The 27,118-nt window shown below is 40.8% G+C and overlaps 1 protein-coding gene across 1 annotated transcript in view; it reads left to right on the forward strand.

The window, feature by feature from the left end:
* Nucleotides 1–10,200: 10,200 nt before the first annotated feature.
* cdk18 (cyclin dependent kinase 18) overlaps nt 10,201–27,118 on the forward strand; it is a 46,282-nt gene continuing 29,364 nt past the window's right edge. Inside the window, exons 1-2 of the mRNA XM_061041411.1 lie at nt 10,201–10,524; nt 22,595–22,730. Coding sequence (XP_060897394.1) covers nt 22,613–22,730 — 118 coding nt within the window. The 5' untranslated portion in view covers nt 10,201–10,524; nt 22,595–22,612. The remainder of the gene's footprint in view (nt 10,525–22,594; nt 22,731–27,118) is intronic.

Here is a 27,118-nt window from a genome sequence, read left to right on the forward strand (position 1 = left end):
CACAGCAACATTTAAAATGTTCAGGCAATTACACTGTGAACAGCCAACACCTTCTCACTCTGAACTTCTAAAATACAGCAGTCTGCCGTGTTGCACAACGCTTCCTAATACGACAATCTAGACACCATCTATTTCATAATGTATCACATCATTAAGCGTTGGGTTTATGATGACTTATGTATGTTACAGATCTGACTCTCCATGTTTATGATGTAATTAGTGTAACAGAATAGGTGGTGTAAACTACAAGATCATACTCTCCAGCTCTGTGTCCATTCACTCAATATAACTGAAAGGTAACTTACACTAATGTAGAGCAGGCTTTCCCAACCTTGGGATCCCGACCCCACGGGGGGGGGGGGGGGGGGGTCACATGGAATTAATATAAGGTCACCTGAAATATTTATTTATGGATCAATAACGAGTATTTTGTGTATTAAAATATATTGAACACAGGCTACTGTGCATAGGCCAAAGCTAATGCCAAAACTTAAAAACTTGCAGAGTCTCAGTCTGTCTGTCATTCTTCTAGGGGCGGCTGTGGCTCAGACGGACAGACGAGTCGTCGTCTATCAACCAGAGGGTCGAGTGTTCGATCCCCAGCTCCTGCAGCAACATGTCCGATGTGTCATTGGGCAAGATGCTTAACCTTTAATTGCTCCCGCTGCTTCGTCGGCGGTGTATGAGTATGTATGAATGTGTTAGTTACTTCAGATGGTCTACATAGAAAAAAAACTGCCATCAGTGTGTGAATGGTTAGGTGTGACATGTGGTGTAAAAACGCTTTGAGTGGTCAGAAGACTAGAAAAGTGCTATACAAGCTCAAGCCCATTTACCATTTGTGTAGAAAGCAGCCCAGCCTTTATTCCTCTGTCAACAATAATATACATGAAAAGCCTAAATGTGGTCTAAAATGAATGTTTACTTGCAACTCAGTAAAAAAAAAAAAAAAACTATTACATGCTTAAAAACAAATACATTTTAGCAAATAGCTGGATGTGTTTGTGGATGTCTGGTGTTGCCAGAGTTTTGTAAAGTCAAAGTGGGGTCATGAGCTAAAGAGTATTGAGTAAAACAAAAGTCCATCTGGTGATTGCACTACGAGTTCAATTTAGTGTGTGATTGGTAGCACAGAGGAGAGTCTTTTCTCGATTTAATGTGCCTGATGTCGCTGTTTGAGATGCTCTATTTTTCTACATCGTGTTGTGCTATCATTATCTGCTGCAAGCCAACAAACAGCGTTCCCTTTCTGAGCTGAATTAAACAGATTCTTACATGTCTTTTTTTTTTTTTATCTCATCCTAGATCTAATGACAAATTATACAATCACTTCATTTCATAAAGATGAGACCTTTGCTGCCTGAAGTAGCCTCACTGCTCATTTCCCTGATGCTGATGTTCCATGAAGATGCAATAGCTTCATGTTTACTGAAGTGTGCTTTATGTTAAGCAAGGTGCAGTGCCTCCCCTGGTGCAATAAGCAATAAGTAGTGTTTGCCCAGTGCTGGCATGAAGCCTCAGGGCAATCGATCTGCTGGATGTATGTAATTTCTGTAATCTCGTCACAAATAAACTGAAGCTGTAAAATCCATATCCCGACCTCTCACTGATGGAAGTCACCCTAGGTGTTTTTTGAATGGTTCCGGTAAATTTAGATGAGTACACAACTGTTCAAAGGGTAACCGATACTCCTTTGCCAATGCAATTTCACTGTAAGCCAAAGCAAACAGCAGAGAAGAGCCACTGTAACTGAAAATATCCATGCTGTCTGCATCAGAGGTGGTGCAGCTGTTGAGAAAGAATAGAGGTCTTAGCAGGGCTGATAGACAGGAGAAGGTGTATTTATCCCCCTGCAGAGAGCAGAGAGCTTTTCTGCAGCGCTCCATCTCTCACTGCTCTGTGCAATCCAAGGGGGGGGGGACACCTCCCCCCAATCTGTTTCCCTGCAGGGGAACTGGCTGAATGAGACGACTTCAGTGATCCTGTCAGCCTGTGAGCTTCATGTGATGATGGGTAGCATGTGCATGTCTGCCCATGTGTATGTGTAGAGGGGGGACAGTTATGTAATAGGCTGAACTCAGAATGACAAAATGTACATAAAGGCACAAACTGTGTTAATGCAGTAGCCTGTTCTAAGCTGATAATTATTGAAAGACGTGTGCGTGTGTGTGTGCGTGTGTGCGTGCGTGTGTGTGTGTATGTGCGTGTGTTGTTTGCAGTGGCCAGTCCATAAAGCAGTCAGTGGGAGCTGTTCACAGACCTTGTTTTATTTTGAATCAATTGCTCATAGGCAATACATTTAAAGCTTGGTTTTGACTGAAGACCTCCACATTCAGGCTGATCTTTCATCGGAAGTGTTAAAGGCTTTAGTCCAGAAAAAATACTGGTTGTGTTTTATAGCTTTTTCATGAAGCACAATCTGCAGTTTCTCGGACCAGATTTCAATTTTGTCATAAATCAACGTCTGGTTTTACTTGATGTTCAACTGATGTTCACATCAACTGTAACAAAACCCTTTGTTAGAGGTCATTTCTGTCAGCCATCTAACAGGTTTTATATTTAATTTGCATGTGTTGCCCCCTGATAGACAGAACGGTACTGTATACTGGGTATTATTTATTTGTTTATTATGGTAAAATATCCTTTTTTATCGTGATATTTTAGTATATTTCATTTCCTATCTGAGTCCATCTAATGAACTATTTACTGAATTTACTCAGTTTATTTATCGGCCTGGGAAGCTATTTGATAGCGAGTGGAAACTACTTCATAAATCATCAAGCACTGTTCAGTGTTCAGTATTTTCAAAGGATGGCAGAATGACACAATCCGCCCCTCTCAACAAGCAGCACTACACACTACAGACTGCAGCTGCATAGATAGAGTTATATCTTTAAATAGAGGAAATCCTTTTTTTATTTAATGCAATTTAAGAACCTTATCGGTTTATGCGTGCAAAGAATTTAAGCAGTTTACTACAAATGCAGTGCGGCACAAACACAACATGCACTACTCTCTACAATCAACTAAACACAAACTCCTAAATCGTGTGTTTCTCATCTCTCCCTCTGCCTGAAAAGCCAGCAGCATCAAACTTTTGGTCAACCTAATAACAGGCAAAGTGCTGCGGGCCTTTAATCTCCTAACAACAACGACATGGCCACTTGCAGTCACGCCTCTAATAATTATGCATAACTTGTATCCTTCGTAAATTCAAAAGGGGGTTTACAATTAATTATAAAAATGTGTGAACCAATTAAAACATTCACTTATCAGACCAAAACCGTTTTTTTTGTACCAAGCTGTAAACATTTTTATTTCTGCAGTCAAAACAGACATTTTAACATGGTGTGTTTATGGGACTTCTGTGTTGTTTGGAGTGAGCCTCAAGTGGACACTTGAGGTACCGCAGTTTTTTACACTTCCAGATTGGCTTAATTTTTCAACATTGGAGGTTCCTGCTTGCAAAGAAATCCAGAAAGGCTTATTGTGATAATGTATCCTCCGACAGATGCGTATTAGTTCCTGTACATTGGCCTATGCCCATATTACATTTTTACACTGTCTACAAAAAATCCTGATGTGTTAGTTTTACCATAAACCATTGTAAAAAGCCCACAATGTAATTGGCCAAAGAAATGAAGAAGAGACTCATAATTCCAAGTAACAGAGCAGCTTTAGTGAACACTGATATTTACTGGGCTCTTGGTCTTTTTAACTCTGCTGGACACAGCTGAAAAACAGTTTGGACCAGTGGGACTGAATCATAACAGCACAGACAATAAAGCACTAAAATAAACAGAGTCTTGGTTCATACAGCATAATGACTTGAAAATCTCAAACCAACTGGGCCAATTAGATCCAGTAGATAGAAATGTTTGTTTTGTTATGTTGCTGTAGAATTATATCAATTTGCAATGTCTCTATCATGAAAAACTAATTTGTCTCCAGTTTCCAGACATATTTATTTCCCCTGTCTCTAAACATTTACTTCTGCCCCCACAACTTTCCTCTGTGGAGCAGTAAGAATGTGTATACACCAGTTTATGCACACAGAAAAGAATCTTTGCCATAAGTACATTACAATCTAAAGAATACAATCCTCCATATGCAGTTATATATCATTAAAAATAACTTAGTTAGATCTGCTGGATAGAAGACCATTTTTACACTGAGTGCAATTATAGATTTTCCATTTGACACTAAACGTTGGAGTCGTTGTACCGTCAGTTTTTTTACATTTTGAAGACTGTATGTTCATTTCAGATGTCTTTGATAAAACAGAGATGATAAAGGAGGAGGGTATGTTCATCATCTTCACATCTGCTATTTTGAGGGTTCAACCAGCCATGTAAGCAAAGGGGCATTACAGTAAGATGTAGAGAGAGAGAGAGAGAGAGAGAGAGAGAGAGAGAGAGAGCACATCATGTTTGCTCACCAATATATATCGTCAGTGCCAGCAGCTCCCCAGGATAGATCTTAATTTTCTGTAAAGCTTTGTGCATGCACACTACGTCCCTGTGTGTGTGTGTGTGTGTGTGTGTGTGTGTGGGTGTGTGTGTGTGTGTGTGTGTGTATGTGTGTGAGTGTGTGCGTGTGTGGGTGTTTGTGTTGGACAGAGAGAGAGAGAGAGAGACCTGCCCTCTGAGGACGAGGGCAATCTAATCACACAGAAGACATTTTTAGACTGCTGGCTGTATCCTTTTCATTTTGGGGTGTTAAGTGGCCTGTGTGTGTGTGTGTGTGTGTGTGTGTGTGTGTGTGTGTGTGTGTGTGTGTGTGTGTGTGTGTGTGTGTGTGTGTGTGTGTGTGTTTGCGTTTGTGTTTGCAGGCGGGCTTAATTGTGTGCTCTTAACTTTATTTTTTTATTCGTCGAGAACAAACTAAAGTAATCTGCTTTTTGATTTTAAATGCTCCTTCGACAAAAGCAGTACGATCGATGACCGTGTCATCAATACTGAACCACTTGAAAAGGTCTTCAGCACTTTGTCACAACAGCACAGAGCAGACCAAAGATCTGCTTTTAACCGTGTGTTAACATCATTTCTAACGTCAATAATGTAACATAACAAATAGTCCTCTGATGGTACTATTTGTGTATGAACACCAGGGAACATAAATAGGTCTACATGTGCAGGGCAGTGCTGTGCAGCATGACTATGATGTTAGTCATCAGATTAAAAGACGGGATTTGATTTTTCCCTTGAAGGTGTGTACGGGATAATTCAGGATGACGGGCCACCAGCACCGTCGAATAAGAGGCTTACACGTCAGACCATGTGACTACATATATATTATATATATACATATATATGTATTAACATTGTAAACAATGATCAAACAATGCAAACATTCTGCTTCTTTTTATTTCTCTTGCTGTCCTTTTTCACCCTCTTAGCTCTGTTCTCATTCTACTTTTTGATACTTGTCTCTCTGGTCTATTCATAACCTCAGATTCCCTCCTTCTGTCCTGCTGTTGTCCAGATGTTATTTCTGCTTTACACTCTTTACCTTGTGTTCACTTCAACATGGGCACCAGCTCCTATTTTCGTTTTTTGACCCACCGCCTGCCTGCCTATCTGCCACTGCCTTCGTCTCTTTATTGTAACTGACCTCCGCCTTTTTATTTTAAGCCAAATAAACCTTGTTACACTAGACTGCCATGTTTTCAGTGTGTCAGTTACTCCTCAGCTATATGATTTTAAATCAGTGTAGATGAATATCTGCCATGTGAGCCAAATGTGTTGTATATTTGGATACACTTTTGTCTTGCAGCTCCTCTGCAAGACAAAAGTAGCACTATGATATTGAATATAAAAACATGTTCTTTTTTTGCAAATTGAGAAATTTATATCCAACAAGCATACAGTCAAACGAGGTCTTTTGGAGCTCCTGCGCTCAGGGAAACTGGAGCCTGCTTCAGAAAGATAGGAGCTGTAGGAGAGAGGTTCAGAGGAAACTGCTGTAATTTACTTAGTACATGTATGTATGCAACAATACAACAGCTCCATCAACACAAAGAACATGACCGCTACTTTACTGATTTTGCAGCTTATTTTAAGTCATTTAAATCAGACACAGCCATGAAACTCTGGATTTCTCTATAATGAAGGCTGTCAGCGTTGTGTACCCGCATGATTGTGCTCGTGCATGAAGTGTACCGTGCCCAAGCACACCTCTCTGAAGTGTGCCAAAGCCAAGGAAGTGTGACGTGCCTGACCACGGCAAGGAGCGGTCACACTGGCCAAACTAACTGGACTTTAGGCTTGAAGCGTGCTTGGGCACGGTATGGATTTCCAGTGTGACCGCAGGACCGAGGACTGCACTGCTCTTGCAGGTGTTTAACCCAGAGAAAAGGAAAGAGTGGAATCCACAAAGCACACACAATAGGTGAAATGCTGCCCCCCTTTCTATGCAAATAAGCTTTGCTGCAAATGCCATCTAGTCCACATAGACCAGCACTAGCTACCACAGGCAGTGACAGTGTTGCTAATTAAAGCCATTAAGACCCGTGTGCATCGCAAAGATTCTCCTTCTTTCTATCTCTCTCTCTCCGCCCCCTCAAATAAACGCAAAAGGACGGCACATTGTGCTCAACTGGTGGTGACTGTGGCGCAGTATTTTTAAGAGATGTCAAACACAATCTTTCCTGGAACCAGGAAAACAATTATGCCTCTGAATGACTTTAAAATATATGACCTGTTAAAGTCTGTAAATATGTTTTTAACATAAAACTGTTGCCAATATAACCAGGGCTTTAACCAGTCCAGGGCTGTCTGTTACGTTTCACCCACGTCTGTTCTGTGGAGAGGTTTGGAGCCGTTACACACGAGGATGCTCAAGTTTTGATCTTGTATTTTCGAGTTCCCCCTGGTTGCTCCATTCAGACAGGAAGGTTTCTTTCTAAACAGAGAAACTAATTTTACATTTTACATTAAAAAGAAAAAACCTGAAAAAGTTTCCCGACCCCTCTTTGCTTGTTTGTCATTTTAATGTGGACACAACAGCTTTGAGAGCTCCTCTTTGTGCAGAGCAGAGGTGCAAATGTCTTTTCACCACATTCCACATCCATTAATACAACCTTCTGGTCGTGTTAGCAACGGCATATAATTAGTGCTAATTATTTTGTGGATAGGGTGCTAAAACGGGGCAGATTGTGGGTGCTTTTTCTGTGCAAGTCATGGTGCTATTACCAAGCGCGATCCATTCTTAGTGGATCCGTCCCTTTTAAAGTTACTGATAATATATTACAATACATACATATATTACTCTTTAAGGTCAATAATGAGTCAGCTTGTGTTCTATCTGTGGTGTCGCTCTGCTTCACTTACACACACACAATTACAAACACACCTGTACATTTTATTATCAAGCATGGGATTTTTTTTGTTGTTCTACATCATCATCATTGTTTATGCTATATTAACAAGCTTGAATGAATTCGCTGTCATCTTTGATCAGCGGAGCGAAGTTTTGGTGACCCAAACTGTCACACTGTCGGCGAAGAACATGTTGATTGTTCTCCTGGTTCAGTGCTCAAGTTGCTTCGCTTGTGATTTCATCGTCAGGAGCGAATGAGATCACACAGTGTCTTGTCTAAGGTTGACCTCTTTAAGTGTTCCTACAGTAAGTCGGTGTACGTTAAAAAGACAGGCACAGAGTTGTACTCCAAGTGTATGTGATCAAACACCTCTAACTGCATGTAGAAAAGCAGGATCTTTTTCCTTCATACATTTTTCAATGACACGAGAGCTGCACGTCGATGTCTGTCGGTGTCTACTTCTTATCAAGAGTATTTCATGCTGTCAGCTGCTGCTCGATTTGTTTGCTAACCAACAGGCAGTTGCTCTTAATTTGTGTTGATGGAATGACTAACAGGAACACTCCTATCACGTTAGGTATAAATACACAGCTGATGAAGAAATGCTGTTCTGCTGATTAGGAAAACACAAACAAACGTGTACGCACACACATGCACACACACACACTCGGACTTAATGTACATGTTTTTACATCTGATCACACACACAGTACAGGCATTCACGTGTTACATATGAAGGCTTCACACATCCATGCAGATGTATTTGCACACACAATCACAGACACCAGTAGAGAAGCCGGTACACACTTAAATGCACAAACGCAAACACACACAGTACATGGGTAAAGACCTATACACACACAGAAACACACCCACACACACACACACACACACACACACACACACACACACACACACACACACACATTATTTGAACTCTTTAGTTTCAATCAGTGAAGCTAATATCCATAACACATGATGAACATATAGTACAATGTTATGTGCTATTGGTGCTGTATAATTGTGGTTTCAAGAACTATTTCAGAAAATGTTTGATAACACATTATACAGCATTACATTCTCACCTAAAAGGTCAAGTGTCGTATTTCATAACTGCTGATTGTCACTGACATTTTTAATTCTTGTGGTGGTACAAATCACAAGAACATTTCAAGTCACAGGCAACATAGTCAGAGGCAAAGAGCTGAAGGTGAGGCGGGCCTTAATACTGCATGTAAGAATACGCCAGCACGTCAGTCAGATCACATCAGATCCACCCCCTGCACACTATGTACCCATAAAGACATTTTTTTTGTATCAGACTCAAAACATGTACATTTCTGCTATCAAGATGATAATTTCATTATGCGGTCTGTATGGGACTTCCTGGGCTTTTGGACCCAGACCAAAGTGGTCCTTCAAGGAACTGCAGTTCTTTTGCACTTCTTTGTTGGTGTAATGAGTGATAAAAAAACAGGAACTGGAACCAGTTGCAGAACAAAACCAAGCAAAAAGGCAAATAATAACGTAAGGAGCCCCGAGAAATCACTGGGAACAGGGAACAGGAAAAGACTGATGACTGACTTACAAGAATGATCTGACACAGAAGGGAAGGAACACAGAGACGTAATAGACAGGGTACTCAAACACAGGTGAGACCAACAAGACACAGGTAAGGACAATGATGGCACTCAGGACAAGAAACACTGAGGACAAGAACTACGAAATAAATCCAGAACCACTAAAGACACGGAGAACTCAAGAAACAACAACACACACTAGAACACAGAGAAACAAGAATATGAAATATGACACTAAAGACGTATCTAGGGAGCACACAAGGAAACAATATCTGGAATATTGGTTTTTTTCTCCTTTAAATAATCAATGCTCAGCACCAGGGATACAGTAATTGTATCATACGAGTCAGGATGATGATACCGTATTGATATTTTTTTCCCACCCCCGACTATTAAGTATGTGTGCATAAGCGATCCATGAGAAATGTATTATAAATGATCAAAAGGCATTGCATGGGGGTATTTTATGAATAGGATTTGTTTCTGTTTTCTATGGACAAAAACAAAACACATAAACCCTTTTAAAATCAACACAACCGTCTTTGCTCAAAACTAATTTTCCGCTAATTTTACCGCTGATGAGCCAGTTAACTTTCTCATCATAACACTGAAATAATAATATCCCTAAAAAATCACACCTCTATGAACAATGGTGACGTGTCATTTTCTTTTAAAGTATTTAGAGCTGATTGAGTGATTGACCTGTCAAACACTACGTTTACCCACAAACAAATCATTATGAACACTAACATGACAGAAATGATACTTTATCCGGAACAAAAACTGTAGTTGAAGCTAATTAGATTAGCATTTATTAAAACTCTGATAATAATGCATTATAAAATGAACATTAGAACCTTGAGGATAATAATTGCACTACAAGAATAAAAAGTGAGTTGCAACAGTTACTTGATACTTGACATAATATGTGATCAAAACAGACGTTATAAGGTGTAATGCTTATGCCATAAAACCTGTTTATATAATGGGAACTTGTAAATACAAGCTTATAGCAATATATTATTTATATGGTAAGAATGTTTGAAAGATCCATATAAAGTGGTATCATCACAGTCTACACACTCAAACATCACCATGTGTTATAGCTTTCATTGGTGTGTGACAGTGCTGTCACCACCACAGGCAGGAGGAGGAGAGAGAGAAGAGGAGGGTTGTGCTATGCTGCCCTGTGATTGGCTGTTTCCATACCAACGAGGGCGGGCCGCAGCCAGAGACTGGTGGAGGAGGAGCCGCAGGCTTGTTATAAAACACTTCTGTGCAGCAGTTTCTGCTCTCTGAGCTGTCTGTACTGTGTCTCTGTCTCTTTATTTAGTCTGTCTTGTTATCCTGGACAGTGAGGCAGCCTCGCTGTGCTCCGTGCAGAGGACACAGGGAGGGCGGAGGGCTGAGCTGTCAGAGTGACTCAAGGAGAGGTCGGTCCAATCTACCTGTGTTCTTGTGGGAGCTGTCTGTCCATCACTGGGGCTGAGCTGCCTGCTACTTGTGGATTTATTTCTCTTGTGAGTGACACCTGGGAGAGGTGAGGGAAACCTGAGTGGAGAGGCAGGAGTCTGCTCCCCCTGCTCCTTCCTTCCTGTCTGTGTGGATGACCTGTGCCCCTCTGTAAGTAGCTCTGCTGCAGACACATCCACACACATTCCTCATTTAAAAACATAAAGCTTAGCGAAGTTCATATCTTGCGAGGTTCAGTCAGGGGTCAGGGAGGACACAGAACTGTGGCACATTTTGCTGATGTGAGGCTGAAGTTGTTCAATGAGAATGTTTATTTTCTTCATTGGGGTTTTCTTAGCAGCTCATAGTACAACTCAGTGGCTCTTCCTGCGCTTCACTGAGCTGTACTAATTGGCAAAATCAGCAATTAAATTTCTTTCTTCAGTCTGCAGCTGTATGATGAGGTTAGGCTCTAATGTGACTCTGTATGTAATAAAAAATAAGAGCAGCATTCAAGACTTTTAATTTAAAGTGAGAAAGCACGGACATACGGTTCCATCCTAAATTGTGAATACACAAATACAAAGTCAAGCTGTAGTTTACCCTTAATTACATAAGATTACATCATTTAAAGTGAGTACAACAGGTTGATACTAGATGAGGCTGCAGTTACCTCATGCGGTCTGAATTTGAAAAGTTTAACGTTTCTAAACTGTTGCCCCTGTTTTATGCTCACCTCTGCAATAACAATATGTAAGAACCACCTACACGCACGTCCAGCCCGCCCACTCATCCACCTCTCTCCTCCCTGATGAGCCTCAGGACTACACGTAAACTGACACTGGAACTGGCAGTAAGAGAGGAAGGGCCACTCAAATATACAGGAGTCTATCCGTATAAGCACTCTGCACACAGCACTGTTTACCTAAAGTATAAAGGCCTCCAGGGTAATTGGCTGTTCGTGTTTGTGTTTGTGTGTGTGTGTGTGTGTGTGTGTGTGTGTGTGTGTTTGTGTGTGTGCCTGTGTGTCTGCCAAATATATTTACACAAAACTGGTTCCCTTTTCTGTATCATTGTCATGCGTTTTTGAATCATGCAGAGTTTTGCTGCAGTGCTGTCACAAGAACAACGTGCTGGAGAGAGGTTACACTAATGTTGAACTTAAGATGCTGCACAGGGACAATGTTTCTCCCTTGTCTGTTTTGTTCATGGATCATCAACTCCCCAGGACTTTTAGCCAAGGGGTGTGTGCAGTTTTCGGCCTCAGTCTTCAGCGTGATGTCATGTGAAACCACAAGCTAGAAGCAGGAGACTGGTTATTACAAACTCACAGTACACATCTAGGTGGAGGTGGAAATTGTTGAAGCTAGTATTTCAAATATGACAGCAAGGTGGTATATTTGATATCATTGTTAACTGTCTATGTGCACTTCTGAAATGCAGCTTGTCAAGTGCAGCTGACATGAGGGGAAACAGGGAGGGCTTAGAGGGAGAATTGGAATCTGCAGGGACACCAAATGAAATTAGGCAAACAGGATTTTGTAGTAAATGTGTGAATGGGAACATTGTTTGTTCAAGAGCTGTAATCCATCAAGAAAGATGCGATTCAAATACACAGCAGTACATTTTTTTTAATTTATGGAGACTTCTTTATAAATGGACTAATACGTATTTCATTCTGATGCCTCATTATTTTAATTAAAGTTACCATTATGACATTAGCAAATCCAATGGTTACCAGTCTGTCATGATAAAAGTGCAGCTGCATGTGAACACTTCGCCTTTTGCCGCTTGGGATGGTTCATACTGTACATTTGTGCTCAAAGTAGCAATCGTTTACTGTAGCATCCTGCAGCTGAAGCACAATGGCCATGTTTACATAAGCAGCTTATTATTGAGTCCCTGATTCATCACACAGCCCTCAGGCCCACTCAGCCATGATAATGTGAAGATAGACCCTACCATACTCTACCACAATGGCCCTGGCACCCGCACTAAACACCCCTCCCAGATGAACAAACGCGTGCAAATAACTGGTCAAACCAACAAACGGAGGACAGTTTGCGGTCCAAACAGCGCTAAGCCCACCGGCTGCAGTGAGGGAACAATTATAGAGGTTGAATGTTTGAGGAGGCAGGCATCTTTGGTAAAAATAAATCTGTCACCTCCACAGGTCCTTGTACAACACAGTACAACTTGTACTATTGCTGTATTCTACTTGAGAAGATTGTTTCACAATCAACCGCAGCAACACCCACATTGGACATTTTGGCTCAGTGCTCAAGTGTTGTTGTGTTAAGAGATTATAAACTGCCTGTTGGCAAACGCCACAGTGCTTTTTGATACTACATTTGAAGCAGGCAAATCTGTTTTCCTCTTATTGTTGCCACTTTGTTTGTCAACATGTCGACTTTTCAGTTGCAAAAAAAAGGAGCACTGTGTTACCGTTTGTTGCCTTTTCTCTTTCTGCTATTTGACTGCAAAAAATGCGCATGTAGCTCTGCCATCGAACTGCTCCATTTACCCCTGACTGTACCATTTCACAGGTCAGTGCACAGTTAAATTAACTGGAATAAACCCAAAGTAAAGTGAGAGTTAGTAGAGCACTCACTGATGTAGGAGTAAGCCGTGTTAGGTTTACATTCAGTGTTGCACACAAAAACTCAGCGTGCAAATGCATGCATTCTTCTTCTTCCCTCCGTTCTCCGTCTATTTTGTCCACGCTATTTTTCACCTAGCCAACAACCAATTACTAGCTTGCGCATGTTTTACAATTATCATTACAAATCCACCTCTTTCTGATTGAACACATTATTCGGCACAGTTGCAGCCTGAGCACTAGTCTGATCAGATCCTGCCTTTGTGTGTAAGCAGCAGACTCATACGACCCTGTGCCACCGCTGCTGCAGCCAGGGTCTAATCTAGCTTAAAAAAAAAAAAAAGGCCAAAAGAACCTTAAGTGTTGCTGGGCATGCTTTCCTCACAATATGCTTCAAAAGCTGGTCACAGGTGGGTGAGTGGTATATTCAGCTGAGCTATCCAGCTCATTTAAAATAATCCACCCTATATACTGCTGCCAATGCTTTATATAGACTTATAGTTGTTTTCAGACATCAGAGGAGGAACATGAATACTAGTGAACGGCACAGTCTGGAGAAGACAAGCTGTATAATGATTGGTTTGGCACCCTGAAGTCCAGGATCTGCTCTCCTGGGCAGAAGAACAACCAGTGTGTTCACTTTGACCGTTATGCTCAGCGTTGTGTGTTTAGCTGCTTTACATAATTGCAGGCCTCTTTCTCCCAAGTTGCTAGTCTAATGCTGCAGTTGTGGTGGCGTATTTGAGGTTGGTTTGCACACTGACACAGGCGCAAGCCACCTTGGGAAATGTATAATGTGTTGTGTGAGGTAGGCTGTGAGTCACAGAACGTCTCCTGTCAGAAGCAGGCCCATAAGCCAAAACCTAAAGGAAAAGTCCCAGCAAACAACACGTCAGAATAAACACACACATAATGTGACTTGAATGTTTCGGACAGCTGTAAAGGTCTACCCTGATGTGAGAGACAAATCTGTAATGTGTTACTAGTTTAATGGTCAGGGTGTGTTTTCTTTGAAAGTGAAATCATTAATAAGATGTTTATGTATATTCATTAATGTTAAAGTAAAGACTTAATGATGACTTATTGAGTTGTAAAATACAGACATGATGTGGGGGTGGCCAGACAAGCCGGTAATTATCTTTTAACAATCATCCACAGTCATCTCCAGGACACAAAATGTTGCAGTGCGGGGATTAGTGCCAATAAAGAAAATCTCTCCAGAGGTGCTTAGTGTGTTTGAAACACAATAGTCCTGTTAAGATGAACCAATATAGTAATACACAACCACAAATCCAAATTCATTGTGTGTCTTTTCTAGGTCAAAAAGGGCACTTCTGCTTTCTTTACACATTGACCTTTACTATACCAACACTGAAAGAAACAACTCTCTTTACAATACACACTGCATTTTCATTCTGATTTAAAAAAAAAGGCGGGGAATCATGGGAGTTCTCTCTGCTACTCCAGCTCCATGGGATCACAAAGCCAGAATAAAGTAATGACACTTGGAGGCTTTCGAAGTTTCAGTTCAATAAGCTCCGGCTGAACTTAATATATTTCTTCCTGTCAGCAGGAAGTTCCCCAATCTAATTTTACAGAATGCCCTTTTAGCCTCCCTCCAGTTATTTCATGCTTTTAGTCACAACAGACGGCAATTAGAATGAGTCTGTCTGAGGACAAAAACAGTCTGCGTCGCTGTTGTTTCCTCCAATAAAGAAAAAAACAACACCCTCCCACTCTTTTAGTTTTTCTCTTTTGACTCTTCTATGATCTCGATACTGTTTTCTCCATTTTTCTTATTTTTCCCTCTTTGTCTCTTTCCTCGTTCATCAAGCACAACTTGTTTATTCATTCATGGTTTAATCACCTGCAGGGCTCTATAATCTGAGAGTGCAAGACAACATGTGAGACATTGTAAATATGAGTTTACCAAAGCCTCATCCAACATATTTAACATGTGGGAGACAGCCTTGTTTCAAGCCTCATCCTGGTGCTTCGACTTATGCAGGTGATTTTCTGTTGATTGTCTGCATCTTAAAGGCAGCTTTAAATGTCACCAGAAAACTGGAGGTCATTCATACTTCATCCTCGGTGTTAAGTCCTTGCAGTATTTTTTCACTGCACTTAGCATACATGTCAGGTCCCTCTAACCTGTACGCCCACAACTTCTTTTTCCATTGACTGCATCTGTGAGTGGTGCCAGAACTGGAGAGTTTTTAATCTGGCAGACACAGGCACTGTTGATGCCCTTCGTGAACTCTTACTCAGAACTGTTCATATTGTACACACAAATTAAACATGACAATCATGATTACTCTCAAAGGTATAGGCTTCTCAAGGTACCTCTATATTTGTAGCCCGAGGTATGAGCTCTGGATGTTACATGGGGATTTTCTTTGGAACATCATTTGCACTTGTTTCGAAAAATTGGAAAAGCTTAAAACATTAGTTGTGATACTGACCAAGAAAAATAACCAAACAATCCCAGCATCCAACTTTGAAACACCTGCTGCAGTCCTGATCATGAGGATCTTCTCTGCCAACTATCTTGCATCCCTACAGGCATCGGATGGTGGAAAGGATGACATCTGCTCCAGCATGCATGTGTGATGACTAATTTTCATGCAGGCTTGATTACCTCCAGTGATAGCAGAATTATGTGCATGATAGAGGGAGGTTGTGATGTCTTTTGTGTTGCCAAAACTTGGCTGTATCCTGGGGCCAGAGAGCATCATAACTCTCTTTTTCTTTATGTAGTAGAGGGTGGATGCCAGACCTGAGCCCATCGGGGCCCGTTACGGTATGGGTCCCAATGGGTGGGTTCTAGCATACATGGGTTCGAGCATTTATAAATTATGTTCGGGTTCTGGTTGGGTTTGATCACATGGGCTCAAATATAAGCAGTAAAGATTTCACTCTGAACTAAAGATAAGCTTGTTTGACAAATATATGTTAACATGTGACAATTACATTGATTGCTGTGTGATGCAAAGAGTGATACAAAGCATGACATGTATGTGTTTAATCATCTTTACCTTTTGATTGGGGAGGCAGCTGAACATGAAGCATTGAGCAAATGTTTACCTCTCCTTAAGTCATTCGCAAAGTACTGAAACAATTGACAAGTGCCACAGGCTGCACAGGATAACATTTGTATAGTTTGATGCTGTTGTTCTGCTAGATTCCTCAGAATGTAACCGCTTGGTCTCTGGCAGTCTAGTGAAGTATGACAAAGTATTTTTCAAGTGTCTTAGGATTTCAAGTATCTTGTTCACCATCATGATGGAGCATGAGGTCAACAGACCGTTGTCAGTAGTCATAGATAGATAAGTGAACTCAGCGTGATGGCCAATCTTCACCCGTGGTCATGACTCAAGAATGAGATTGCACGTTGGATTTAAGAGCCAGTTGTAGGATGGCTCCATGCTACGTTACCTCAAGCAGCTTCTAACAGAGGAGATCCGAGCTCTGGAGGAGACAATGCTTGAGGAAGTGCATTATAGGAGAGCTGCATGGACGACACAAGGAGAGGGACTTCTGGGCCGAGATTTCTAACCCAGTCATGTGAGGCTTTCAACTGTTAAAGAAATGCAAGGTCATCCTGCAACAGTCACATTGATGCAAACGCAGATTACCAGTAATTTTCATAGAGCATTCCGAGAAAAGATAAAACAGATTGCTGGTGTGGTGAACTTTTATAAACCAATATGCAGAATGTTCTTTACAAAAAAACCTGTTGAATGTATAACTTTTTTTTCCCAATATCTGACCAGTAGCCTGAAGTTTTTCTGTCTAAATACCTGTAGTCTGGCCCCAACATCTAGTAGCAGGGAATAAATGAAGGCATGGATGATTAGAATTAATCATTAATAAACTCCTTGGAAAAATAAATGTGATGAGTTATTGCAAAATTTTGTGTATGATTAGCTATCCCCAAACAAAACACAACCACCACGCCATGTGTGGCCTGTGTTACAATAGGCCAGTCAGATGTCGACCCCTACACTGTTGTTATTCACTCACAGCCAATGGCCACAGTAGGTCTACTGTTCACACCGGGACAGGGGGTGACATGTAGACAGACACAGAGAGACGCACAGAGGGATTTATTGTTGCGGTCAATACTGTCGCCAATTTTGCTGCGAGTGACAGCTTCATTATTACAGCTTCTCTTAAAGTGATCCAAGGAAGGAAAAAAAAGGAGAAGTCTGAGGAGAAGTGGTTTGCTTGAGGGTCGAAGGACACTGGCAAATAAACAAGTGGACAAAAGAAAGTAACATAGTAATATGAAGCATATTAATGGCAAGTGGGTGACCCCCCCCCCATTCAGCTAAGGGGTCTTTAGAAATCACTGGTGAATATGCGACATCATTCAGTAGAGCATTATGTAGCCATGTTTTGTGATGTTTTTTCAGGTGTAAGAGATCTAATATTATACAAAGTACCGAAACAGATGAAACAGGAGTGTGAAATACACATTTAGTGAGTCATGTGTAAGTGTTGCAGGTTCCTGTAACTGATTCTTGTTGAAGTGCGGCACCTGCCAAAGTCAGTAGTTTAACCATCTGTAGCCTGCTTTACCACTGTGTGAGTATGCAGAATGTTATCAGCGTGTTTGGGAGTAACTTGATTATCAGACATTGATATGCTCTTGTGAGAGTGAATGAGTTTTTAAGCACACACGTTATTCAGTAGACCAAGGTGTACGGCAAGTGATGGCATGCCTGGATGTCCCTTATACAGTGTCAAAGTCTGCAAAAAATATCTGACGAAGAAACAGGGAGATGTTAGTTGGTAGAGGATGTTTCATAAGGACTTCTAAAAAAAAACAGAAAACTAATTAGAATACACTTTAATAACCAGTAAACACTCTGTACATGTAAAAAGCATCTTGAATTCTGTTTTTCTGTCTCGCATTTGAGTTTAAAATGATACATATTGGCATTAGAAATTCTGATGAAAGCTGAAAATTTGTTATTTTTGTTAAATTTCAAGTAACTATAAATGTCTAATTTAGCTGGTTCTAATATTTGGCCCTCTAGTTGTGAGAATTAAATCAAAGAGGCCCTCTTCGTAACTAAAGTTGCCCATCCCTGCTCCAAAGACTCAGCAGTATACCCTTTTACAAATAGCATTCAGGAAGATCAGATGTTCACGGGGGAAAAAAAGCAGAAGGCTTTAGTCAAATACAGCTTTAGTCCATCCGAACCTCTTTGTCTCAGTCAGTCAGTGTTGTGTGGGGCAATAGTCAGACTGGTTGAGAGAAGAGTCGCTCTTCAAGCTTTGTTTGGAGTTCATGAGAATATAATCTGACAGGGATCTGACCAGGTTACATAAGGCTCTGTGTGTTATGGAATAAACAGAGATATGATCATCCACAAACTCAGCTAATGCACAGGCCTCGTGTTTATTTAGTTTTTATGACATTTTACTGAACCATAAATCTGTCTAATGAAAAAAGGATCCCTTCCAGATGACTGGGTTTGTGTACTGTATAAACTGCTATTGTGACGTTAAAAAGCCACACAATTAAAAACAAACAAAGCAGTTTCTCTGAGCTAAAGACACTTTTGGTACTTAGTGTATTTTATTGTGAGCAAATTGCTTCCTCAGGTTCGCCCAGTATTGATTTACTTCATTTATTTTTTCATGGTATTGTCCTGCAACCTGAGAACAGCACAGGGGTACCCTGTTGGCCAATTAGATTACACTTTTGGTCTCTTTTGAATTCTTAGTTTTGGTTTCGTAGGGCCATAAATATTGCAGCTTGAAACAGCAGTCTGATAGGGCTAAAGATTTAGATCCTAATATAATATGCCCTGGTAGAGAGTTGTCACATTGTAATCAGCCTTTAACTTAATGACCCAAACAGCTGTGACATTTTATTTCAGTTCCCTACAGGGAGCCTGGATTATAGCCTGAAGTTGAACCCCTGCAAAATGTGAAAATACTCTTTCAATTCTGTAATTTCAAGTTTCCTTTTCTGCAGTGGATGTCGACACACACCCAACGTCTTCTACAAAGACTCTTGTATTGTCTCCATGATGCTATGTGTGCATTGTTACTGAAACATGGCTGGATAATGGCAGCTAAAATTGGATGAGCTTCATTAGAAACCAAAACAACACCAGCTGTTTAACAGTTCTTCTCTTTCAACACTCAGGTTTCTGTGAAACAGCACCATCACCACCATCTATCTCCTTTAGGGAAAGTGTGTGTTTCTGTGTATGTGTGCCCCAGGAGTCAAACAAGCAAAGCCTTATTTTTAGTCCATATGAACTACTGGAGCACACAGTAATGTAACCTCAGGCTCAAGGTCAGTTCTATCTCATACAACCCAACACACGGATGACACGGGCAGATGTGTGCATGTGCTTCTGTCTCTCTCTCTCTGTGTCTCGCTCACTTCCTCTCTCGCTCTCTCTTTGGGCTACAGTAAGGGAAAAAATGCAAGGTATGAGGAAATAAAATAATAGAGCAAAGATAAGCCATAAGAGGATTTGTTTTGACAAAGAATGTGTCTTAAAATTGTTTTTTGAAAAAGATGATGCAAGCAATGTGAATATTCCCAGTCAAGTGTTTCCATGTGGAAAGCTGCTTTTTTGAGATTAAATAACTTCCCTTAGTTTTTTGTTTCTGCTTACGTATAGTAGCCAGACTTCAGGATTGTGCAACTATTACTGCATATTGTGACTGCTACAACACTTTTGTTGGAAAGAAATGTGGAACTGGACTTCCTTTTAATAACCAACATAAGTTGCTAACAGTTCTCTATTATTGGGGCTTTGAAAACACAATAAGTGGAATGTAATGCTTTTGTAAGAAAAGAGCAGATTTCTGTAACGTCTAGGTGCAAGGCCTCATTAAAGGGCCAAGTAAGGATTATACATACAGTGAATGTTACCAATAATAAAAACGAATTCACTTCACCTACAAGGTAAAGGTAATGCAGATAGTGTAAAGGTAACTGTTCCTCACCAACTCACTGTATCCAGCATGCATCTCTCTCACACATAATGCACGCTCTGTCAGATGAAAGCTGGTAACGCTGTACTCTCTAAAGGAAACATTTGAAATGATCAATGTCCAGAAGCAATTATCCTAACAGGAAGCCTGTTTACATCTGTGTCCATTTAGAGTTACAGAGCTGCAAGCACACTCTGCAAATATTCACAACATGCACAAATTAGTTACAACCACGATTCTATTTTTCAAACATTTTCTCCTGGCTTGCACGAAGAAACGTTTGGTTGGAACAGTGGCGTCCACGGCTTCAAGAATGTCATTTTCCAGTCATAGTAGTTGAATGTCAGTTATGTTCATATCCTGATAATTTGCCTCCTTATGTCGGCACTTGAGCGTGCACCTTTGATAGTCCAAGTCAAAGTCCACTAAATCTTGTTAATTTTCCTCCCAATGCGCCGTGTCTATTTTTTTTAATGAATGCTAGCGACGTGATTCAGGAGTTGGCAGCCATTTGGTTTCAGTGTCAGTGGCTGTTTATGTCCCAAAACTGGCGCCATGTGTCACCTATAGTTCATGAGTGAACAATGTTTTTTAATCCGTTGTTGTCGGAGCTACTGGAGGGTTCACTCTCACCAAAACTCCTCTGCATACAAACAGAAGAAGAATTACACCTCAGTTATTGGACGCGGGCTCCCTCATGTTGGCATGTCCCACAACTTGTAGGCTTAGTGTTCCCCAACAAGCCCATGCAGTGGCCGTGTGTTCATGACAGACTGCATGTGATGTTCAAATCATCTTTCCATGTCTTTACTTCATTTATTATCTCTCTGGATGTCTTTCGTTGCCCCCCTCCGCTCTTATTCCTCCCCGAGTACACAGCTTGTGTTGGCAGCCCGTCTGGCTGTCAGGATCAGGAAGCTGCCATGCCAGGTTTCACTGGACAAACACAGTGGTCTCAGTCACCGTTTGAGGGCTAATGGTTCGCCCTGACACTGTGCCAGAGATTCTCGCTTAACTTGCCTCTCAGGGTCAGTCATTCATTCTCTTTCAACAAACTGGACGGAGGAAGAAAATGAAAGAGAGAGAAAAAATATTCGCCTGGAGGTTTGAATCTCAGCGCGTGTCCTCTTGTACTCATTACCCAGCATGAGTCACAGTTGTGTATCTTCATGCCTGTGTGGGAGCCTTATTTACTGTAGATATGTTGTTGAATCTGTAATTCATTTCTGATGACTATGCCCACTGACCTGTATAAATCCATGTTGTAAAGACAGGAGACCACAGTGAGGTTCAAGCCTCTCTAGACCAGGGCATCTGTCACTGTGTCTTAACTAAATATAAAATATAGTTTGAAGTCTGCTTGCTGTTTGAACATGGTTTTGAATGTTTTGAACATGGAACGTGGTTCAGTTGGTAGAGTCGGTCGCCACTAAACCAGAGGGTTCGATCCCCAGCTCATGCAGCAACATGTCCAATGTGTCCGTGGGCAAGACACTTAACCCTGCTGCTTTGTCGGCGGTGTATGAATGGGATTAGTTACTTCTGATGGTCACTTTATGTAGCAACCTTTGTCATCAGTACCATACCATTTACCATTTACCACCATCAGGTCCAGTAAACGAGTTAAAGCTGGATAAAGGAAGGACATGCTAGCAGCCTGCTTAACGCTCAAGATAATAAACTGATTGTTATTGGAAACACTATCCCAGTCGGGGTCTCATTTAGATCTGGGCAGTGGACACAGCTAGGCAATTTATGTGCATTTTGATGTTTGTGTGCATATGTGTGAGTTGTGTGTGTGTGTGTGTGTGTGTGTGTGTGTGTGTGTGTGTGTGTGTGTGTGTGTGTGTGTGTGTGTAAACGTCATGTTCCTGATTAGGATTCAGGTAACCATCTGACCTGAACTCTGCAGGGCTTCCAGAAGTCAGGCAACATGTAGGAAACGTTCACAGAAAGTAATATCCTGATGGGTTATTGAGGCATAAAAATAACAGCAGGGAATGTGGAACCATGCTGTAATTGAACCCACCATACACATCTTTCACACTAATGAGCAGAAACATACACACACACACACACACACAGACACATGCAGAAATCCCTGTCAGTAAAGAAGTGATGGAGACCCCATAAGCACAGAATGAGACATAAATGAGAACAAAAAGATGAATGGAATAATAGTGCACAGGAGTGATAACTAACTAGTAGGGTTGGCTGTGGCTGTGTAACCTACTGAAAAGAGTAGATATTTATCAGATTCTTTCCTGCTGCTTTCTGCCTCATTATCAGAAGACACAGATGACAGTCTTTGGTCAGGCTGTGCATTGAGATCCATCGTAGCTGCACATCACGATCTGCAGCTCGTGTCATGCAGGCAGTGTACCCAGGAGTGTTTATTTGTCACTTACTTGGACATATTGTGAGCTTCATGTTCTGTACACGATAAAAATAACTAAAAAAAAATTTCTAATTGCCTTAGACACAAGAAAACTTTATTTCTGATTTAAGTTTGTATAAAAAAAAACACACCCCACTCAAATGTTTCACACTTACATGTCCTTTTAGAAAAGAATCATATAAGACGTGTTTTACTGATTTAAGATGTGATTGCATAATTTATAATTAATTCTCTCTCTCTCTCTCTCTCTCTCTCTCTCTCTGTCATTGTATTTCCAGAGTTTGCTCCGAAGCACCATGAACAAGATGAAGAACTTTAAAAGGCGCTTCTCTCTTTCTGTTCCCCGCACTGAGACCATTGAGGAGAACGAGTTCACCGAGCAGATCAACCAGCTCAACATACACCACACACAGGGTAAGAACCTTTATTAATCCACTCAGCAATGGAACAACCTGTCTATAACTGTATAAAGACATGCACGTTTTTATGTTTTTATTTTTCAGTTTTAAAGTAGGTGAGTTTCAAAATTGGGTGCTTGTTAGGAAATCAAAATAGAAACAAACTTTTTGCACATCCATTATATAAGACAGGTGCGTAGGAGAGAAATGTGTCCATCAAAAACTGAAAGGTAAACTCCCTCACACTGTCTAATGTGCAAACAAACATTTAAGATAAGATCATCCTTAATTGATCCCCAGTGGGGAAAATGTTGCAGCAGTAAAAGACAAGACGAGCATGCATGTTAGTACAAAGAAAATAACAATACATAGGAATAAAATAAAGATAAATGTACAATGTATTTACAAATATTATAAGCACGTATTAAGTAAACTATACCATTGAGACATACAGTATTAAGTGCCAAGTCGAAGTTAAATTGACAAGTTATCAGATAAAGTGACAGAGTTAAAAATGTAACAAAAGTAATCAATAAATATCAAAATAAGCATCTAGAAGTAATATGACATGAGTGACAGAGTCCAGTCAGAGTGACAGCCACTGTGGGGAATGTAAGTGTGCATGATGAAGACAGACTGTAGGACCCACTGCTGTTGTACAGTCTGATGTGGGACTTTTTATTTTACGTTTATTTCTTGTCAGGAAATGACATTCAAGGTAAAGGTCTTTTTTAATCAAGAGTTGATCAAGTTAAATGTGGGATGGAAAGTGGTCATTTTGACAAATCCATAGAGAACAATCACCTTACCCGCAATTCACACATACTCCGTGCGCGCCGCGGTCCGTCAGCGCCGCGGTTTTGCTCCGTCGGACGGCTCGCGCCCACTCACCCTGGATCCGTTTCTGGGACGTCAGCGCAGCGGAGCGCACCCATGACACATCACAGGAGAACTACAAGATCCCGCGGGAATTAAGAGAAAAACATGCAAACAACATGTTGCTTTGTCTTTCTGAGGATGCATTGTTGTTAATTCGGTGCCTGTTTTGACGTAATGTTGATAAAGTGATGAAAAATACGATCGCGAGTCCGTATATTGCGTTTTATTTTGAAATTGACCGGACGCTCTGTGCGTTTCCTTGTCTGACTTCCTGTCATATTCTGTCCAGCTTGACGCGTGCCTGCAGCGCACTCCGGCGAAAATAGACTCGCTCCGTATTTGAAACGGAGCAGAGCGCAGTGCCGTCGGTGTCGCCTGTGTGAACACAATGATTGACTAGAGTGGAAGCTAAGTACAACGTATTTCTGTATGTGTGAATTGGGCTTTAGCCTGAAGAAGTGTTTGAGCATATTTCCGCTGGTTTGGGGCTTTTGACCCACACAGTTCTGTGTGTCTCTGTTTGCTGAATGTGTAAAGTTCTCTGAAGCATTTTTATGTTTAACCTAGATAAATGGTACAGAGCTTATTGAGCACTGGAATGTGATTTCAAATTGTGCACCTTGATCTCATACATAAAGAAGGCTCTATTGTATTCTACAATAAATGGCCTACCGCGAAAAAGTCAGGGAAGGTAACTTTTTCGGAATCATTTGCACACAAGAAAGTCACCTTTTACACATGTTTGTTCTGTTGGTTGCCATGCAAACCCACTTTTTCGGACTCCCCTCGTATATCTGAGACATTCCACTTTTTGGCAGGGTGGCCACTGTGGCTTACATTTCATAACTACTAATCGAATGCTTAATTAGGCATAATTAAATCCCTAAACGCTGAGCTCCACTTCCTTTGTCTTTTGGACCCTGCATGAATGATCAGCTTATCTCTAATAATAGAGCACAAACTGCAATCTCATTCTGCGTTTTAATACCAAATACAAAAGCCTTCCTTCCTTCTGTGTCTATAGTGAACCCTCGCAGATTAAATGGGGTTTTTCCAGCTACGACTGGTACCACCATGGGCGCTGTGCAACAGAGGATCAGCAGGTTTCTAAGGGAAACGAGGGTTATGTAGGGATAAGTAGGGGTAGATAATGCGAAAGAACTGAATGCACCGAGAATGAGGTTTTCTAATATCCCTGGTTTATTATGTAGAGTTTGAATGTGAAGATGGTTCAAAGAGATGGATTTACTGTGAATTGGCTGAATATGTATGCGTCTCTAAATCAAAGCACCAACACGATGGTTATTTGCTGTAAGTTGAGGAGAAGGTCTTAGATTGAATGCTTTAAATTAAGTGTCAAGGTGAAAAAAGCCACTAAAACAACCACGGTCAATAGAAAGAGCGCAGTACTCTGATGTTTTATCAGACCTGCTCGTACAGACAACTCTTGATTCAACTAATCAAAATCAAGAAACTAAAGCTTCAGACACTCGTGTGGCTGTCCAGCTCATTGAAGTGAGTGTGACCTTCTGCTACCTGAATGAGAGCAGCAGCTGGACGTGCCATTTAACCCCCCAGAGTAAATCTGTGCGCAGCAACTGTCTGCTCCTGAAGACAAATGATGACCAGACAGAGACAGCCAGACAGATAAAGAGGAGACAAAGACACAGAGACAAACAGCTGATTGAAGAAGAAAGGAGAAAAAAAAGTGTGTGTGCATGAATCCCAGAAGCCATCTGATTTCTACACCTCGTGCTCATCTCAATTTTCTAACTTTCTGTTCTCTTTCCAACTTGTAGAGTTAGAGTATCATTGTACTCACTCAGACAGTACGCAGCATATCAAACAGTTTAAATAAAGACAAATGGAGACAGTATTTATGTACCAAGAGCATGTTCATCAAATAGTCAGCGTATCTTTTTATTAATAAATCCAGTGAACATTTTGAGTGACGTTATGCACAGTGTTGGATGTAAAGTGTTACTTAGCAACTAAAACTCCACAGCTATTTGCCTTAACTATAGTTATGTTTCAAATTCAATAACGCTGTAACAGTTACAACATTTCAAAAGCACTCTTCACTTGTTACTTCACGTGGAACAGTCGACAACTACACAGGATTAAGGTTTAATAACATCAGATTCAGCGTGCGAGGTTATGATAACGTCACCACAGTAGCACTGTGGGAGAAAGAATTTGCAGTAAACACAAACACACACTAGTGATCATTCAGTCTTGATCTTTCTGTCTTGAAAATACCGACATTATTTTTTCCCTCCTAGAGCTAAAGGGCAAGAACATAGTGGGGAGTTGTAGTCTTCTGCAGAGGAAGGAAAACCTGGTCCTCGGCCAATAATAGTAATTCTATTTCCGCGAAGCTCCGAGACACACAACTCGCTTCTACTGAAGTAGCTGCAGAGACCCAAGCACATGTGACCCAGGTGACGACCACAAAGGAGCTACTTCATCCAAGTGATTTTTAATCACAGCCAGCTCCACGATCTGTAAGCAGGAAGAACTAAAACTATAATGTTGAAGAAATGCTTCCCATATCAACTGGAAGTCTGTTGTTTTTATAGAAGTAAATAGCAAAATACCCACATATTGATAATGACTCATGACTACATTAATATTAATTTTGAAGTAAAAAGAAGTACCACAAAAGTTAACTAGTTACTTTCATAATTCAACAAATGAGACAGTAATTCAGATACTCTTTGATAGTAGTATACTCGTAACTTTAACCAATTTTCAGTAACTTGCCCAACACTGGTTATGTATGATTTCGGTATTGTTTGACATTTGGAAGCTCATTAGCTCAATTGCAGAGTTGATTATAGCTTAGCTAAGTGTAAAATGTGTGTATATAAAGCAAATGAGATTCAACATGTAGGCTGAATGGTTGAATTTTTAACATTTTATAGCACCAGTCTAACTTTTTCCCTTTGCTCTTTCTAAACCAAGTTAGCAGCTGGGTACAGCTAGGCCTGAGCGCTAGGTTCTTAGTTCACTGACTGACATTTTGAATATATCAGTGTTACAGATGAGTGTTCCAAACAGCTTTAAAATGCCTTCAATCCTGCAACTAAAAGGACTACATTGTGCGGGCTCAGACACCACCACCCTGAATCACTTTACCACAAGTGACAATTTTGCTCTTGTGATGCCATAGCTTCAGGTGATTAGCTGCTTTTAGAACATGGTTCTACAGAACATTAAAGACCATTTTACAGGTCATCATAACACGTGGGTTATGTTAGACCTAAGTGCAGATTTGTATATGCCGAAGACACATCAAAGATGCATTCAGATCCAGTTGTATGGGCTGTATCGATAATACATCCTTCATATGGTCACATTCTTGGGGTGAGAACATGAATGAGTGTATGGCCACACTGAAGAACTACTCGGTCTTTTGTTGCCAGGACAATGAAGAGGATGAGCACTTTTTATTCTTGCATGATCATAGGTTTTTTGAAACTCTTGGATGTTAGTATTTCTCATTTCAATTCACACACGTGAAAA

Source organism: Labrus mixtus, chromosome 7 (assembly GCF_963584025.1).
Source record: "Labrus mixtus chromosome 7, fLabMix1.1, whole genome shotgun sequence".
In the NCBI taxonomy this organism is placed as follows: Eukaryota; Metazoa; Chordata; class Actinopteri; order Labriformes; family Labridae; genus Labrus; species Labrus mixtus.